Source organism: Lagopus muta, chromosome 9, assembly GCF_023343835.1.
Source record: "Lagopus muta isolate bLagMut1 chromosome 9, bLagMut1 primary, whole genome shotgun sequence".
Taxonomy (NCBI): Eukaryota; Metazoa; Chordata; class Aves; order Galliformes; family Phasianidae; genus Lagopus; species Lagopus muta.
In genome coordinates, this window is record NC_064441.1 from 1000041 (window position 1) to 1018065 (window position 18025).

Genomic DNA, 18025 nt, shown 5'->3' on the forward strand with positions numbered 1-18025 from the left:
GATTCAATGGAGTTTAATCCAGTCCCTAATGCACAGTTAACGGATGCATACATGTGCAATACATGTCACACTTATCTAACATTTCCATCTCAATCAGTGGCAACATTTTTGGTCCAGCTGGCAGGAGGCGAAAGAACACCCCATAGCAAAACAGCTAAGTACTGTGCTCAGGTCTGTAAAAGGATACTGATCGTGGGTTCTCTGCCGCTTAGCAAGCGAGTCTTCATCACTTATCCCAGCCATCAAATATTTCAGCCCCGTGATCCAGGTGCGAGCTTCCTCCGGGTTAGAGGTAATCAGATCCAGCGACTCCAGGTGGTTGCCATGGTAAATGGTAAAGCAGCAGCTCGGGTCAAAGTTCCCCTCTGCATGGCGGTGGAAGATTTCAGACTGACGGCCTTCGGTCACTTTGTAAATAGAATCGATGATAACTGTGGGGAAACGAGAAAACACAAACTGATGTGTTTCTGTAGCCATCCAAGCACACTCTGCTTTTCAACAACTCTGCATTATTCAGGCTAGGAGTCATTAAGCATTTTTTAACATTAGATTGTAATAGGGGATCACTTTAAAATATGCAACTGATTCACAGAATGGCCAGGGTTGGAAGGGACCTCAAGGATCATGAATCTCCAACCCCCTGCCCCATGCAGGGCACCAACCTCCACATTTAATGCCAGCCCAATTACTAGATTCAAAACACATTACTCGCTTTCCTATCTGTAATCCACACTTTAATACTCAACTTCCCAGGAAATTAAAAGGATTACAGATTTACTTTTTGCCTTTTCACTTTTTCTGGACGGTCTCCATCGGATGCAGGTCCTGTGCTCATCCAGGTAGAAGAGACGAACGAGTCCTTTGGTTCCACTCTTCAGCTTAACCATCTGAGTCCCAGACTGCATAACACTCATGCATCTTTCAACTGTGAAGCAGAACAGAGCAAGTTCAACTGAACAGCCATCTATTTCCACCAATAAAATGACATAGCGACTTTCAAACTTCTACTAGACATAAAACGTTTGCCTTTCACCTTCAGTGTCAGCAAATGCAAGACATACACTATTTCTTCTTCACAAGTTCTCCTTGTAAGAAAATAGAACACATCTGTCAAAACGTCTTCACAGGAGTCAACAAAAATAAAATATTGAAAGGAAATATTTTATATTCCTTTTTTATCTTGTTCTACGCTTACTTCCTACAAATATATATATATAATATTATATATATTGTAATATATAGTATTATATATATATTTAAATTGCTAGACATGTGCTGTAATTTTAAAAGCCAGCACTGCCAATTCTGAATGGAAGACCATCGTTCAGTCCTCATTCCTTTGTGCTCAGTAATACTTCACCTTCGATTCTGACACACTTTGAACTGTTAATGGAATTATAAACACGCAGTCCCACTGCGCTGCCACACACACAACTACAGCCTTCCTCTCCCGCTACCAAATTTCAAGCACACACTGTGATAGCTTCTTTTTATCTACCCATCCCATCTGGGATGATAGTCTTCCTTGTTTTGGTTGCAGTAGACCCATCTCCTCCATTTCATCTCACCTCTTCCCTCCCACGCCTCTCCACGCACTAAGATCAAGATAACGTTTCGCCTTGATCTCAGTGCATAGCCGTGTTCTTAAGTTACTTTCCTGTTTCTATCTGTCTGCAGCCTCTCCCCACTTGGTATCACTCCAAAATTGTCACCTGCTGATCTGCTTACACCCTGGCTGGCTCCCAAACACTGCCCAGCTCTGTCTTTACTCCTCATCATCCTCATCCTCTTCCTCAACCACAGCAAAGACCCTCACAGCCTCTTGCTCCCTGTGAGAGCCAGAACCAACAGATGGGTGGACTGGGCAGTGCTTTCAGATGAACCAGAAGAGATGGAAATGAAGGCAGAAACAGGTGCCATTGTCACTACAGGGTACCCAAAGCGACCCATCATGGCTTTGACACAAAGCCACCCGCAGGTGCACAGAGCAGCAGGCAGCTATGGCTCCAAACAGCATGGGATGGAGGAGCAGCCTCAAAGAAGGAAGAGTAACTGAAACAGCAGTCCCTGCACACAGGACTGAGCCTCCCACTTCTGAACAAGTTCACTGCAAGCCTGCCTCCAACTCATCTTAATAAAATTGTCCTCCATAAAAGAAGATGATGAGAGAGTGTGGATATGGAAACCCAAACCACTACATTAATTTGGCAGGCAGGCTGCAGGCAGTATTTCACTGCTGGAGTGTTCCATTACAGCAAGGTTTTGGCTTAGAGGCTTAGCAACAAGCTACTCAACACAGAGAATCCGCTTCTTTGTACCTAAGCCTATCAGTTACTAATAAGTCTCAAAGAGAAGTAATTCTCACCTAAGTCTTCCTATTAGCATTAGCTCACCTGTGAGGAAAACAGCTATTTCACTGAGCTGTTGTTGAGGACCGCTAACAAAGGGCAGCAGAGAGGGGACTGCTTTTCCTTCATGTGAGAAAAGCAGATGGACCAGAATCAGATAATTGCAACAGACAACAACTGTACAATTTATTTGTCACTGTTTTAATTGCCCAAATATTACCATATTGTATTGATAAAAATAGATGCATTTCACAATACGTTTTCAGATACGCTTCCAAATCAAATTTACATGAAAGATTTTAGAGCACTTCCTCACAAATACAGAAGAAGGGAAGAAATCCTCTTTCCACCAAGATCTCCTCATTCTCCATTTCTCAAATGCCATCTGCAATAAGCACCAATTCTCTGCTTGCACGTTCCCAGTTCTCAGAACATACCACCCAAATGAAAACACGTAATAAGAACAGTGGACACACAAGTTCACTGCATCATCCCCACAGCATACATGTTAACAGAAGGAATGCACTTTAAAGAAAGGTTTGGGGCAGCCTAAGTGCTACAGCATCCAGCTTCAGGTTATTTCCTCTTTCTCTCTAACTTACAAGCTACACCATCCTCTCTTTTCAGTTACTTATGAAACACAAGCACACCAAGAAAGGTCTTCCAAGCCTATTTGCAGCACGCTGATTTCAGACTCCAGCCAGGCACACAGCTGAGATGGGCACCATGTATTTTCAGACAAAGCAATGACTATCACTCTGAGCAATACACATCTCATTGCTGGAGCTGCTCTGCTCCTTCATGGAGCGCTAGGCTGAATGCTGACCCATGGGTGCCAGCTGCACCATCTCTGCCACGTCCACGCTGTTCAGCAACTGGCAGAGCCCCGCCGCCAGGAAGGAAGGCATCCCAGCCTGCCAGCCCAAATGTTACCTGAGATATCACCTGTTCAGGGGATGCAATGCGTTCCACCTGACACGCTGCCCAACAAACCTCACTTATGCCAGGGATGCTAAGCTGGAACTCTAATCCATAACCGTGTGCTGCCAGGTGTGTAACTTTACCCCATGCCTGCACAGGGATGATGCCACCTGCCTGAGCAAAGAAAGCTGCAAGTCCCACGCTTTTCACTGTGGATCGGTGCAGGAGGTTACACAACACACACCATTCCAACCATGCATGCTGATGTTTCCTCAGGCAGCTGAGCAGGATCCCACCTGCACCTCCTCCTGCAGGGAGCTCCAGGCAGCCGGCTGACTGCACACACTGCTCTCTGAACAGCAGCCACTGGATCCATAGGGGACAGCCAACAAAACCACCCTGCTTACACAGAGCAGGCTGTGTGGCTGCTGTGTGCAAACAGCCCGCGCGCCCACAGGAAAGCCTCTGGAAATTAACACAGTGGGCCTTAATAAAGCCAACACAGTAAGATGCAAATATACCTAACAGCTTTAGGTACAACATCCTGCAAGTGAGCTGTGAGATTACTTGAGTTGCAAAGAAAAATAAGAGAAAGATGAACGTTATGGCTTCTCTCTCCTCCTGTTCACATACACAAAAGCAATACATAAAATAGTTCTTATTTCTCCCCATTGTACTACTATGTGTTATGAAATTAATATTTAGAAGTGCAACTGAAAGAGAAAAGGTTCTGTCTTGCTTTTATGGACTTAATGGTGCAGCCATCTGACAGAATAAAGAGATTAAATAAGGCATAAAGAGTATTTTCAAACAGACAATGAGAAGTGTAATTACTAAAGAGGATATAAATTGCATTTCTAAATTATATGCAGTCTGCATTAAGCCAACATTAAGCTTAAGGAGATGAAATAAAACCATAAAATAAACCTATAAAATGCAGAAGTTATTTTCAATTGTAACATCAGCTCCTCCCTCTGTATTCTGGCATTCCCCAGCTGTGTGAGGCGAGTATTTCTAGTCCAGCTATGCATCTTGCAAACAGACAGCTTGCTTCTCTGCTCAGAGAGGAGTGACAGCAGACACCCTAGCAGCAGGAGCACTGCACAGCTCCTGAGGCCACCTCCTGCAATCCTCAAAGCAGGGGCACATCCTGCACGTCACCTCCACACCTGCACTGCTGCACTCATCAAGGTGTGCTCCCACCCGCAGGCTGTGCCTGGAGCACGGCGGCCATGATGCACAGCCACATTCCAAAGCAATGGGGGGGGAAAAAAAGAGCACTCACACCTCAGACCAGAGAACAGCATGCAGTTGTACCAGCGGGATCCAAGCAGTAAAGACATTCTGGATGAAACCACAAAAGTTCTATCTGAGCTCTCAGCATCCCACCTTGCAGCCACCTCTTGCTGTAAGTTGGCCATTGCACTAATGCTGTTGGGACTCACAGGCTCCCCACACCCACTGGAGAGCACACTTCATCCAAGTCTCACACAGCCACAGTGACATCTGGAACCCTGTGCAGCTTCCCTTTAACACCATCGTGCTGCTGATGGCGGGGTTGTTACATAACGAAGCACAGGATAACAAAGAGGGCAGAGCAAGCAATCTGCCTCCAGCCAGGAGCACTTCTAATAACCACATCTCATATTGGACACGGGATTTTAATTTGCTTTATGGTAACTCTCCCAACCCCTTACGTAACTTTAAGCTCCTTACAGTGGCTTTAATCTTCATCTCAGGGCAAAGTGCTGACATGAGATGGATGACCTCTCGCACTTCTGCAAGCATGAAGCCATCCTCAGCCCCACCTGCAGCACTGCCTTTGGGGCTGCCAGGTCCCTGCAGTGCCCAGGAAAGCAGACATACAACCCAAAGAGGCACCCACAGCACATCAACACAGTCTATGCAGATCATTAATCCTGAAGAACTCGTGCCTATACATTCACTAAATAACATGCAGGCAAAAAGTGGTTGAAGGTGGAGACCACCACCACACACCCTGCAGAAGGGGAGAAAAGAATTATTGCTGTAGTTTTAACCCTTAGGTCTGAGATCTGTCTGGTGTGAGCTTTTGTTTAAGAGACTTGGGAGTGAGAACTCCCAGCGGTTATGGTTTATGAGTAACATATATTTCATAGTAAGTACTGATCAGCCTCGCTTATTCAGATTTCCAGCTTGATGCTTCCATGAAAAGCAATTCAAATGATCTCTATATCTCTACCTATATTATATATATGCTCCAAGAGGAGAGCTTCTGCTCTACAGGCAGATGCATGACAGCACTGAGCTACTGCTCCTGCCCTGGGAGCACCCAGAGTCCCTTCCTTGCCAGAAAAATGAGAAGAATGGGAGCAGGGAGAAGCCTGGGATGTCCTGAGGATTTTACTGGATCCACACCCCCAAATCCTATTCCTATTGTGAGATTATCTTTCACAGAGTATTGGTGCAATGCAGAAAATGCCTTGCTGGGACAGCACTGCACTTACAGGGCCTGGGATCCCCTTTTTGTGATCTACAGTTCAGCACTGAAACTGAAATCTGAGAGCACAGCCCCCAGACACAATGCATAATGCATGGTTTCCATCTCTGCTCAGGGATACCTTCCCTCTGCCAGCACAGTGGACTGACTTCTCACTGTTATCTTCAAGAAACTGGCCCAGCTTTCATTCCAGCAGCACTGGGGCAAGTAGCCAAGAAGAGACTCTTGGGCAGGGGCAGCTGTCCTGCTGTGGAACCCCACAGTCCTGACTGGTCCCAGGGCTCCAGGACCTCAGCTCCAGTCTCTTTGTGAAGCAAGAGCCCAGACAGGGCACCAGTGCCAACAGGGAGCTCAGGGAATGGCAGAACAACAGGTCACAGGGGACATCCCTGCTGCTGGCTGCTGAAATACAGGGTCTCCGAGATCATCTCTCCTTCAGAAACAGATTCCATCAGAGCTGCTCAGTTTGGGAGCTCTGGAGCTTCTGCTGCACAGGATGGCTGAGGACTACTGAATTTCCTATTAAAAGTAAGGAATTGCTCCTTTATTAACAGCAAAAGGTGCAACCACTTAACCACATAGATGGCCAACTGTCAAAATACATCACATCATTAGAGTAAACAAGAAGCATAGACTTAAGCAAACATAGTTAACAGGCTCTCACATCCTAATCCTCCTCATTGCAGGAGGATCCCTAGGCACAGAAATTGATTGCAACACTGCAGAGCAAGAAGCAGCAGTAGCAACAGGCAGAAAGAAAGGGAGAACAGCTTGCATTGCACCAGCAACACATCACAGCAACCCATGGCAGCTCCACTGCATCGCAGCCCGGTGGGGGGAACGCACCACAGGGCACAGGAGGGATAGAGGGGCTGGAAGAGCGACCCAGTGCATGGCAGCACTGCTTCCTTCTGACTGCCAGACCAACCTGCAGCTGGGGCTCCAGCAGAGAGCAGGAGGGGGAAAAGCGGAGCACAACTGGAGGTGGAGTTAATTAACGTCTAAATCAATAAATAAAGCCTGCAGTTCAACAGATGATATGAATTAGTTTATTCACAGTTCATAGAAACAGTCATTTTCCTAAAGAAACATCCTTCTCTATCCCATTCTCAAACTGCCTTGGTGTAAGTCACCAACAATGAATACTCTGTGGTCAAACAGTGAACTGACAGTCTCAAGTACTGAAGTAATTTTACTACTGAAATAAATGCTTTGTGCACGTGGGTTCCATGCAAATTGTTGTTCTTATGGGCAGCACATGGAAATGTCTCCAATCAAGTGTCAGTCACACTGCTGAGCGTACCAAGCACCTGACTGCCAACAGGCACAAGCTGCTGTGAGGTTTCCCATCACCGATATCAAAAAAGCAACTTGTGGTTACCCGTAATTTCTGAAGCACACACACCAGCACACAATGCTGCCAGCATTCTAACAAGCCCACATATAAGACACAAGCTTCTTAAATGACTACTTCAAGATTTGTGACGTATGCAAAGGGAGAAACACATGTTTCCTCTTGCAGGTAAAGCCTGTGTTGTTAGAAGCTGGGCCAATCTGCCTCTGTAAGCTCTTTCACCAGGTTCACCTGGGTGCTGCCTTCCACAGTGAGGACACCATGAGCACTGATCCCAGCACAGCATGCAGCCATTTTCATCTTCATGGAACAGCAAAATGGTCACTTCAACAGCTTTCCATCTAGCCACAGTTTGAGAGACACAGGAGAGCACCTTGATTCTGTTATGCATTACGTGCTCTGTAGATTTATTGAATGAGGAGCTTACGTAACTGATCAGAATAAATGAATGCTAAGCATTCTGCAGACACATAACTTAGTTACCAATTGGTCTACCAAGTCTCTGACCTGCAAAACCCATGGGAGGGCTCCCAAGGAGATGAGCAGTGTTCAGACCTGGCTCCAACAGCCCTGGCAATTCCTGATGCAGTCGTACTGTGGCTGCTCACGAGCTGCTTCACTTTTCTATGTGCCAACACCCAGTGTGTTAAAGCTTTCAGAGCTGCCACATGCCCATACTAATCTATTGCAAATGCATACAGTGCTGCAATAGATTTAAGCTATTGTTGATATTAAACCTCTGGAAGACCAAGCTCTTCACAGCAGGAGGCTGACGCGTTCAATAGTAGTCAGAACTGCATGTTCCTCATCTAGAGCTAATGCCCCTATACATCACTCACCAGGCTAGGGTCTATACTTAATACCTAATTTATAGGCGCTTGGGTAGATTCAAAGATACAAGCATCCCAAAGAAGCCCTGGCAATGGCCTTACAGAAGGCAGCTGCCACAGCCAGCAGACCAAGCTCAATGCAGCTGGCTGCTGCTTTACAGCCCTCCAGTTCCATTGGACCAGGAACAGACAGAGAGAAGCTCTGCTGGTCAGCCAGGGACCAAGACTGGTCCCCAGTTCCATACCTCCTCCTTGCACCTCCTTCCATCACATCCCATGCCGACCCCTGCTCACTAACTCTTACCCCAAAGGCACAAACTTACGGCCGAGCCGCGGGCAGGCAGGGAGCAGCATCCTCCTGCAGCCACTCATGGCCAGGTCCTGGGCAGGCTCTGCAGCAAAGGGATGCCGTGGCACCATGGTGTGCCAGCACTGCCATACCAGCACCCTTAGGTGCGTTCATCGCTGCGGGTGAGACTGGTATCGTGAATGCAATCTCACACCTGCCTGACAGGAGGCCAAGTGCTCACCTCCTCCCACCCTTCATGAGTGCAAAACACGACCTCCGAAGAGGGAAAGCAATAGAGTGCCTGTTTTTGCAACATACAACCATCCTCCCCTTCCTCACCAGCCTTTCTGTGAAGGCTCCGTGCTCCTGCTTCCATCAGCCAGAAACTGTTATTTTGCAATGGGAACAACCCAGGATGAACAATACAAAGCAGGATAACTCCTAGAGGTCTGCAGAACAGGATGCCCACATGCTGCCACTGTTCCTGCATCCGTGCCACAAACCTGCAGTGCCCAGAGCTGTGGGACAGTGCCACGGTGCCCCTAGCCCTGGGCTGCCATCACCCAGCAAAGCAACCGACCAAGGAGCAGTAACAACCACACGGGTAGCAGCTGCTGCTATGTTTGTCTGCAGAAAAAGGACTAGAAAATGCCTTCAGACAGGAGCTCACCAGCAGCTGAACGCTTGGCATGAATGCATTTATACATACAGAACGTTTACAGCAGCTTCAAAAGTTCAACCTGACACTTTTCTTCTAGGATCACTCCAAAAAACACCCTCCCAATAAGCTCTCTCTGGTAAATTATTCATTGGGACCTATCCATTACCTGCTGTGTCTCAGCAAACAGATGGAGTAACACCTGCTCTCCTTTCCCTTACTACGTGCATCAAAACTTAATGCAGAGCTGTGTGTAACAGAAACCTCCAAAACATGAATGCAGCACAGGGAGCTGCAGCAAAGCACCCCAACAGACAGAGCTGTCCCCATAGGATGCACAAGAAACTGACAGCTGCTTAAAGCAGCCTCAATTTCTTACAGAATAGTAAGAATAGGCGTTTGGTTTGGTTTTTCCAAAATTAAGGATAGAATACCCAACCTTGAGAAGCTTTCCCTTTAGTAAATGTCTTTTAAAAAAATTTCTCACACATAACCAAACATCAGAAATGACACAAATACAATAAAACAAAAATAAACTTCGGCTATCTTCATTTCTCCTTCCCCCAATGGCCTTTGCTCTATAGCCATTTAGAGGCTTCAAGTAATTACTACTTTCTATCCAGCTCCGACTTAACATCCAATTTTGTTCAACCTACCCGAGGTGCCCTCCTTTCTGCATCAGTCCCCCACAAGTCTCAAAAAGATCTCTCATCCACTGCTCTCTGATCAGAACTTCACATATTATTTGCATATCTGTTTGTATTCTATTTGTAAGTGTTACTAGAAAAACCAGATGCTCATTCCCATGGAAAACTATGCCATGGCAGAACAACAAGATCAAGAGGTATGGTGTTTTTTAAGACAAATACATTTGTAATGATTTAAGATAAAATATAGCCCTGTTTTATCCATACCACAGCAACAGCACACACAATCCATATGTTTACATGGAGAAATGTACTTTGAAGTTGACACGAAAACACCAAGTTTTCCTCTGAAATATTCAGAAAGATTTGTGGGTTTTGTTTTTCATATTAATGATGCCCAAATAAATACAGCACATAAAAGTTACCCACGGTAAACAAAGCATCCTTCATTTTTCTATAAGCACTGCAGACGTCACTTGAGCTCTTCCCACATAATTACAAACTGGAACATCCTTACCTTTTTCAGGACTTAAATTTTTATATACTTCAAGGTCTGCCATTAAATTGGCAACTCTTGTGCATCGTCGGCAATGAAAACGGGAATTGTCACAGCAGGAAAGCCTCCACTGAATCTTCACATCTCCAGAGAGAAAACATTTGGAAAGCAGCCCTCAGAAGTACAGGAGCACCTCCCCAGCACCACGCTTTGAGCAGCACGATGAGATTTTCATGAGCCATAAAAGACAGACAAACAAATCCAGAGGCAACGCCAGGCAACTTTCCTCAAAACCAGAGGGCACCACCCGGTAGGAAAGCTGGCAGCATCTGCTCCGTGCTGCTGCTGCTGCAGGAGTGCAGGAGCTGTGCCTACTTCTGGCACGAGCCGCGCACGCAGTGCTGCGATTCTGCCACTCCAGGCTGAAGGGTCTGCAACGCCTGCACAGGAGAGCGCGCCGTGGGCAAGAGCCTGGAAGCCAGCAGTCACCAAACACTGAGCCCAGCTACAGAGCGAGTGACGCAGGCTGAATGCACGAGAGGAAAAGCTCCCTCGCCTCCAGGTAACTCCCAGCGCCGTCAGCCACGGGATTCTGCAGGAAGGGCTCCTTCCTCTCGGCCGGGTGCCCTCCTCCCCTCTCCCCCCATCTCGGGGAGCACAGCCCGTTGTGCTCTGTGGAACGAGGCCAGCCGGAGCACAGAGCATGCAAATGGTTCAGGCTGTGCATCACTGAGCATTTGATTTCGTAAGAACAAGTAGTCTCCTGAGAGATGCTGAGCACTAACTCTCCCGGCAGCTATGAAAAAATTGCCGTGCTTGCAGCCAGTATCGCACTTGTTTAAGCCAAGCCAATGCTTTTGAAACTCAGAGGTTCGTAGTCAGTGTGGAATGATGGGCAGAAACATTCACACTTGCACTTAGTTGTGATGGAGCCCAAGGGGACACTGTGCTGACAAGCACTGCAGGAACGAAGCAGGCTCCACCTATAATGCTTTTCATCTTTGACTTACTGCATTTTTAATTGTTTCTTTGCTGGCTGGCTCTTACAGAATAGCCTTTACACCAGGAATCCTCAGCTGCATTCTCAAAGACTGAGAGCAATAAAACAGGACAGAATTTATCCAGTACGTGCTAGGAGAAAGTTGCATGGAGTGTGATTGAGGCGGGGGGGATGAGAAGCATGCAGACAACTCGGAACAAGGCAGGAGACCAGATACGAGTGGAGCTGACACACATTTCACTTAGCAAGAAATCCTTATTTCTTAGCTGCTGCTAACACGAATAGCAAGGCTTCCAACAGTCAACATATGATAGGCTGCAGCACAGCACAAGACACATCTCCTACAGCCAGCAAACGAAAACATAAAATGAAGCAACCCCAAGAACACACTATGGGATCACTGCTGGCTGTGCTCAAGGCTTCTGCTTCTCATCACACCTTCAACTGAGGACAGCAATGCTCTGGGAAGTCACATTCTGCAGAGAGAAGTGTCACTCATCCCAGTTATCATAAGGGAAATGGAAGAGCTACTTAATTACCCCACAGTGGTTCATAGCTCACTTCACAAGATTACTTCTAAAGGATGAAGTCACTGCTCTGAAGCCTCGAGGCAGCTGTCAATACATTCACATCTCAGTGAATTGATGTGTTATAGGTGCAACTCAACAACAACAAAAGAAATCAACTGTCACCAGTCTTTAGTTTAATTCCTGAGATATCAAATCGCACTTGATAACGTGTTACAAAGTATAATTCCTAGCCTCTCATTCTATTTCTTGTGATAGGGGCATCATAATGTAGCTGCTCAACAGGAAAGCTTGTCTCACCTCTAACACATTCCTCATGACTTCAGCTTCAAAATAATGCTCACTTTACAAATCAAAATGTTTAAGTGCTGTATGGCTTTAGAAACCAGAGTATGCAATATAGTTCACCAAGAACATCACAACAAACAAATGATTTCTACATAATTTGGGGGAAAAAAGCCCAATGGTATGAAAATACCTCTAAGTTTATTCAGCTTCAGGAAACAATCACCACGATGACTCTCTGCTGACAAGCCAGGTTTCACATCCAGTCCCAACCCTATCAGCCCAGGCCAAACCTCAAACTGTTGTGCCCTCAAAGACACCCTGCACTGCAGTGTACTCACATTTTCTGCCCCACAGCCCTTCCTTCCTTTGGCAACCACTGCCAATGACTCGCACACTCAGAACTCTGTTTTCTCAACTTTTTAAGCTGGTTTAATAAAACCCATTACATGTCCTCCAAGCCTCATCTCACGGATAGCTTTTGACAATCTCAGCTACAAAAGCACTAAAACTCATTAAAAAGATATTCATTCAGTCAAAATCCATCTCCCCTAGTCTAATATTATTTTCTAGTTTTCTTCATTTGCCATTCAAAGCTCTATCACAAAACCATAGAGACTATCTTGAGATGAGACAGCAAGCACCTTGAGGTACGAGGCGGGCAGTGCCAAAGCTCTATCCCCACCATCTCATTAAGAAGGGAGATTTAAAGCTTTCACTTAATACCTGCAGACTGTAATTCTTCCCTTCCACACAGCTCCAGCCTCAGATCACATAAATGCCTGAAGGCTGCACACCAAACCCAAAGCAGCAAGTCCAGGGTAAGACCCCATGATGTGTGGCCCCACACACACAGCTGTGTGCAGGGTGGGATGGAGATGGAGCAGCCCCACGGGGCTCAACCTCCCTCGGACTACAGCTCGCAGTCCAAGTTCTACTGCCAAATATCAATTTTCCAATAAAAGAGAATGTTTCAACAATTAGGTTTAGAAGCTACAGCATCAGAAGAATATTAATTTTCTGGCTCATCAGTTTTTCCTTTTTCAATGTCAAAATTGCTGGAAAGTGGTAAAAAGGCTAATTCTGCTACGGAGAAAGAAAGGCTGATTAGAGAACTTCTACCTCTTCCAGCAAGTAGATAATGAATTAAGAAGACAAACACAGCTTCGTATTCATCACACAAATTTAATCTTAAACCTAAACTGTAATACAATCTTCCAAAAATTCAGCTAGGGTTAAATAAAATTTTATGTTATCTGCACAAACAACTCATCATTTTTATCAGACTGAAGCTTTCATCAACTTCCCTCCTTTGTCATTAATGAAGACACCGTTCTTTGGAAAGCTGAGCTAGATAGGAGGGGAAAAACACAACGTGAAAGGTTGGCTGTCTGAACCACGTTGAGCCAGAGCCCCTGAGACAAATGGAGCTGCTCCTCTCACTGCAGCTGCACATGAAGCAGAGCACAGAGAGGCAGTTTCTTTGTCTTCTAGGATTTTTTAATTCTTTTCTAACTTATTTTTAAATCTAATTTTTAACACTCTTTTCTATACATTTTCAGTGATGTGTGTCTGTTTTAAAGAAGGAATTGTGCATATTTTACTATATAATCAGAATATAAAGTATGAATTACCACACTATAACTTCTTCTTTCCCAAGCATCATTACAAAACTTAAATTGAAGATGACTATAAAGATGTAAGAGCAAAATCCTGCAGTCTACAACTGGTATCTTTAGCACTGTAGCCTCAAGAATAGGGCTTGAATGAGGTTTCTGCAGAACTAATCATGAAGCATTGCCCATCAGCAAACACAAAGCTAAGCATATACATACAATTCTGCAATACCACTCACCCAAATCATTCCCCCCAAACTTGAGCTCTAATAAACAAAACAGACCACGTTACTATATAGAACATCATGTATTTTATCTTCTCACTCATTGAACACAAAAGTTAAAGATAACTAAAGGAAAAAAAATCCTTTGAGAACCCGCATGAAAGCTCAGCTCTTCAGACTGAAACAAAAGGAAAAGCACTGCCATAACACCTGCCACAAGAAATCTCTCGAGATGCTGCCCAAAACTGGTTGTGCAACAGCAGTAGGAGTTTATCTAATAAAAGCAGTGCACAACTGCATGCATGACATTGGGAAATCACTGAGATGCCCTCTCAAGATAAGCTGTTTCCTTGTCCCAAGGCATTCTCCCCAGCTTACAAGTAGGTGATCTGCAAGAACCCTGTGAAAGATGAGCTGGACATTCCTGAAACAACAGACTAAGAGTGCACAAGAATCCAGGTCAACATTCCATAATCTCCTTTGCAAGGTCACTGGGATGGGGCCACTCGCTGCACAGCAGCAGATGGCAAAATTACTGCTGGAAAGTACTCTGTTTAGTGCCAGATGAACTGGGTGTTTGAGTGGCTCATTTTGAAGAGTCACTGGAAGGAAATGGGAGTACTGCTATACCAAATCCAAACTTCAGCAGATCAGGACCTCAATTTCGAGCTCTAGACCAAAGCTGCCATTTTTGCTGTTTTCTCTTTCCTGGAGTAGAAGAAAGCATTCTCATCACAGCATTCTCCACTCATTTCCTCAGTGAGATGTTGGAAGGCAGGCATCCAAAGCTGCAGATACACCAAACATGATGCAAGAGTGTACTGACTTGACGAGCCTGACCCTAGCTCCAACCCAGGGGAAGAGACTGAGCAACCAAGCCTTCTCCACTGCTTACAGCCTGAACGTGGCAATGACTGTTTCCTTCAAGCAGGTTTACAACGATAAAAATAAGCCTTGGAGTTCATTCCCATGGGTGGCCAAAAGAAATGAATTTTAAAAAAACCTTCAGAAGTTATGAGATGAGAAAGTAATAAATGCAAAGATTCAGATGCAGCTTCTGGCTGGGGAAGCACTTACATCACTGACTGGCAGGTGCTGGGAGTGCATGGAAGATTTGGTATATCCCTGTCCTCCTTTACACTTCTAGCCCCAAATATTTGCTGGCAAAATAGATGGAAGTTCGGTCTGACAACACAGCCAGTCCTATATTGTTATTGCCAGCAAACAAATCAAATATGGTTTTACAGCATGAAAACCCCAAGAAGAAAAAAAAAAAAATCTTCTGAGCCTAGAGGCATGATGTACTTTGTATTTTGGCACTCTCTGCAACAGGAAAGGAAAAGAAAGTAGGTTCACCAAGTCCTTTAGGCTACTTTCAACATTGTAAGAGCCTCTCTTTCTCTATTCTACAGAAACTGCTAAAATAGCTTAAACCCAGATCTGTCTTCAGTTTGTTATTCTGTGTGCACACAGTGCTGTTACTGAAGAAAACTGACATTTTTGCTTCTAGGCAGATGAGACTCCCTAGAGTACAAGGCACAGCAGCAACCTCCATTTCTGTAACAAAAAATTTCAGACAAACAGACAAGAATTTTAGCATCCCACAAACGAAGTGATTAGCAGCTTCCCCCCCAGTAAAATTTGGAAATGATGAGAAATCCTAAGGCAATTTAGATGCAAATAGTGCTGGAGCATTACATATACGGATGTTCAGTCATTACTCACACACAAACTGCTGAAGCCCTGTGGTAAGGCATGCAGCCATGTATCAATAGTTTCTCCTTGCCTAAAAACATGCATGAGCCTCAAAGCACAATTACAATACAGCAGTGAGCAGCACAAAGTGAGTACAGCAGCATTTCCCAGAAGGGAACGGAAGCAGTTCTGTTAGCATTTGCTGTTTGCTACACAGGAACTGGCCTGGCACCACTTCAACACTCCTCCAGTCCATATTTACATTTGCCAGAATATTGCTTGCTGCTACTAATCATATTTGCAGGTTCAGAGCAGGGGCACAGTCAGGGCACTTCTAACCATGATCAAAACTTCCTGGCCTCCACCTCAAAGGCAGTTAGTTTTTCCCTGCATCTATTTATATGCCTACGGACAATTTTCAATACAGTCCTCAATGTTTCAATTTGAACTTTTCCTATCAGCTCCAATAAGCTGCTTCTTTCCCACATTTACCCCTCGCAAGTGTATTTATAGCCAGCCACACAAACCAGATGGATCTTGACTCCTCTTACAGGTGATTCTCCTGGGCACATCCACAGACATTTTCTCTGCGTGCTCCTGAGCTACACTTACTTAAAGGCTGCTGATCAGAACTGCATTAGGCCGGGCCTTGCAGCACTAATGCCTTTATCTAAGAGCACTTACACTTTCTTACTCCACAAGATTCAAAGGTGCATTTGTCTGCGGGTCTCCAGCTAATGCATGATGAGCAAGGTGCTGTCCTGCTATTTGCCACATCTCACACTTCATCCCCCACCACACCGATGCTTGCAGCCAGAGGCCTCCAACACTGGAGCTGATAGTGCACTGCTCATCCTCCAAGGGAGGTATTCTGACCTTCCTTTAGAGGCACTGTGTGCTCTAACAGGTTCTGCATGCAGGGCTGTGGTCTCATTCGGGTGTTTCTGCTTAAAGATTTTTGCGGTTGCTTTGGGATTTGGTTGGGTGTTTTTATTCGTTTTGTTATTTGCTCGTTCCCAGAAAAAGATGTTTAAACTACTTCTAATAAACATAGAGCTTTGGCATTCTCATTTGGGCAGCCCACAAGTTTCCTGTGCTGAAACACCTCAGTTGAAAGTGGAAAACTTTAACACCACATGTTTACATTCTCAAAGCAATGCAAGTCCCTGATGGATAGGAAGGAAACACGACAATGAACAAGGATGAGCAGCAAGCTTTTGTACTGGGTGTCCCTGTGGATGCTTCCAGTTCTGAAGTCTCCATGGAGAAAGATAACCCCAAGCTTTTCAGAACATCAGCAAATGCAGTGGGATATTTCTATGTCTGCTTCACAAATGAGGTGCAACAGTTCTTCCAGATTAAAGATTCAGTTACAGATAATAATCACGGCTCTGAAAAGTGAACCTCCCAGGCAAGCCCAATACAACTGAATTAGTCCATTGCTCTGAAAGAGCAAGACTGAATGGACATGACACCCAACCAGCAGCAGTCAGGTCCCTATTGACATCAAAGTCTGAAAAGAAAGAGGTGGAGAGGCCAGACAACAAAATTAGAAACAGGGAGAGAATTAATTACAGTTATGGAAATGCAATTTAAACAAAAGGTTTGTATTTCTGAGAGAAGAGGAAAAGATAATTGGTCTAAGTACGAAAAGCTACTTTCAGAACTACTAAGACAAAATCAGCTATTTGCTAAACAAGTCTCGTCTTTCATTTAACCATTACAGAATATTAGCACGCATAAATGTAGAAAAATAAGCTAATCAACAGTTCTGCACACTTGCTCCCTGAACAGCCATGATCCCAATGTCAGAATATGAAAATATAACAGCAATTTTTTTAGAAGTCGTAAAAGCTACTTAAATTAGAATTAACAGACATTAGAGGTGGACGTGTGCACAACTGTCAGCAAGTCACAAGGGGTTCAATAACAGTACCGACCCTGCTAACAGACTGTGCTTTTCCCACACAGAGTTCATTTCTTCCCTAATTTCCCAGTGGTATAGTCAAGATCACTCCATACAAGAAGCTAGTAAAGGCACTCATCCCCCCTGCTTCACCACTGCCCTGTGCCAGAAGCTGCAGGATCAGAAGGCTCCAAAAGGCACGCTGACAACAAGCTAATCCTTAAAAGCCTCCCTCATCCCTCTCAGCTCTATCAACACCTCTTGTAGGAGTCAGGAGCAACATGCTAACTGCTGGGACATGCACACATCTCTTGTGCAGTGCTGTCCAGCAGAACCTCAGCCACCAGGCTGAGCTACAGCTGCCCTGCACCCCACAGCTGAGCTGTGCATTGGATTCAGCAGGAAAAAGAAGGCAATACAGCTTGCTGCTTACCATGAAACACGCCGTTGTCCGCCAAGAAGTGTCTGCAGTACTGCAGGCAGTTTTTCTTATCCAGGCTCCAGTAACTCATCCTGAGACCTTCTGCTCACCAAAGACAGACACCCTACAAACAGAAACAGAATGAGTAACTGTTCATTTACAAGAAACACGTAACTGCTAGAACTGTAAAGGAGAACTTATCAAAGTCCTTCATGCCAAATCATTCATTACCCTCAAAATACTACAGCAAATGCAGCCCTTCACTCTCCAAACACATCAGCCCACCTCCAGGGACACACAGCAAAGGACAGGCGCAGACCGAGCCCGTG

The 18025-nt window shown here is 45.2% G+C and overlaps 1 protein-coding gene across 5 annotated transcripts in view; it reads right to left on the reverse strand.

Moving 5' to 3' along the window:
- PLCH1 (phospholipase C eta 1) overlaps positions 1 to 18025 on the reverse strand; it is a 63680-nt gene that overhangs the window by 35326 nt on the left and 10329 nt on the right. For all 5 annotated transcript variants that reach the window (XM_048955329.1, XM_048955325.1, XM_048955326.1 and 2 more), the window contains exons 2-4: positions 17709 to 17820; positions 779 to 925; positions 188 to 431 (exon numbers count right to left, since the gene is read on the reverse strand). In XM_048955329.1, coding sequence (XP_048811286.1) covers positions 188 to 431; positions 779 to 925; positions 17709 to 17787 — 470 coding nt within the window. In that variant the 5' untranslated portion in view covers positions 17788 to 17820. The remainder of the gene's footprint in view (positions 1 to 187; positions 432 to 778; positions 926 to 17708; positions 17821 to 18025) is intronic.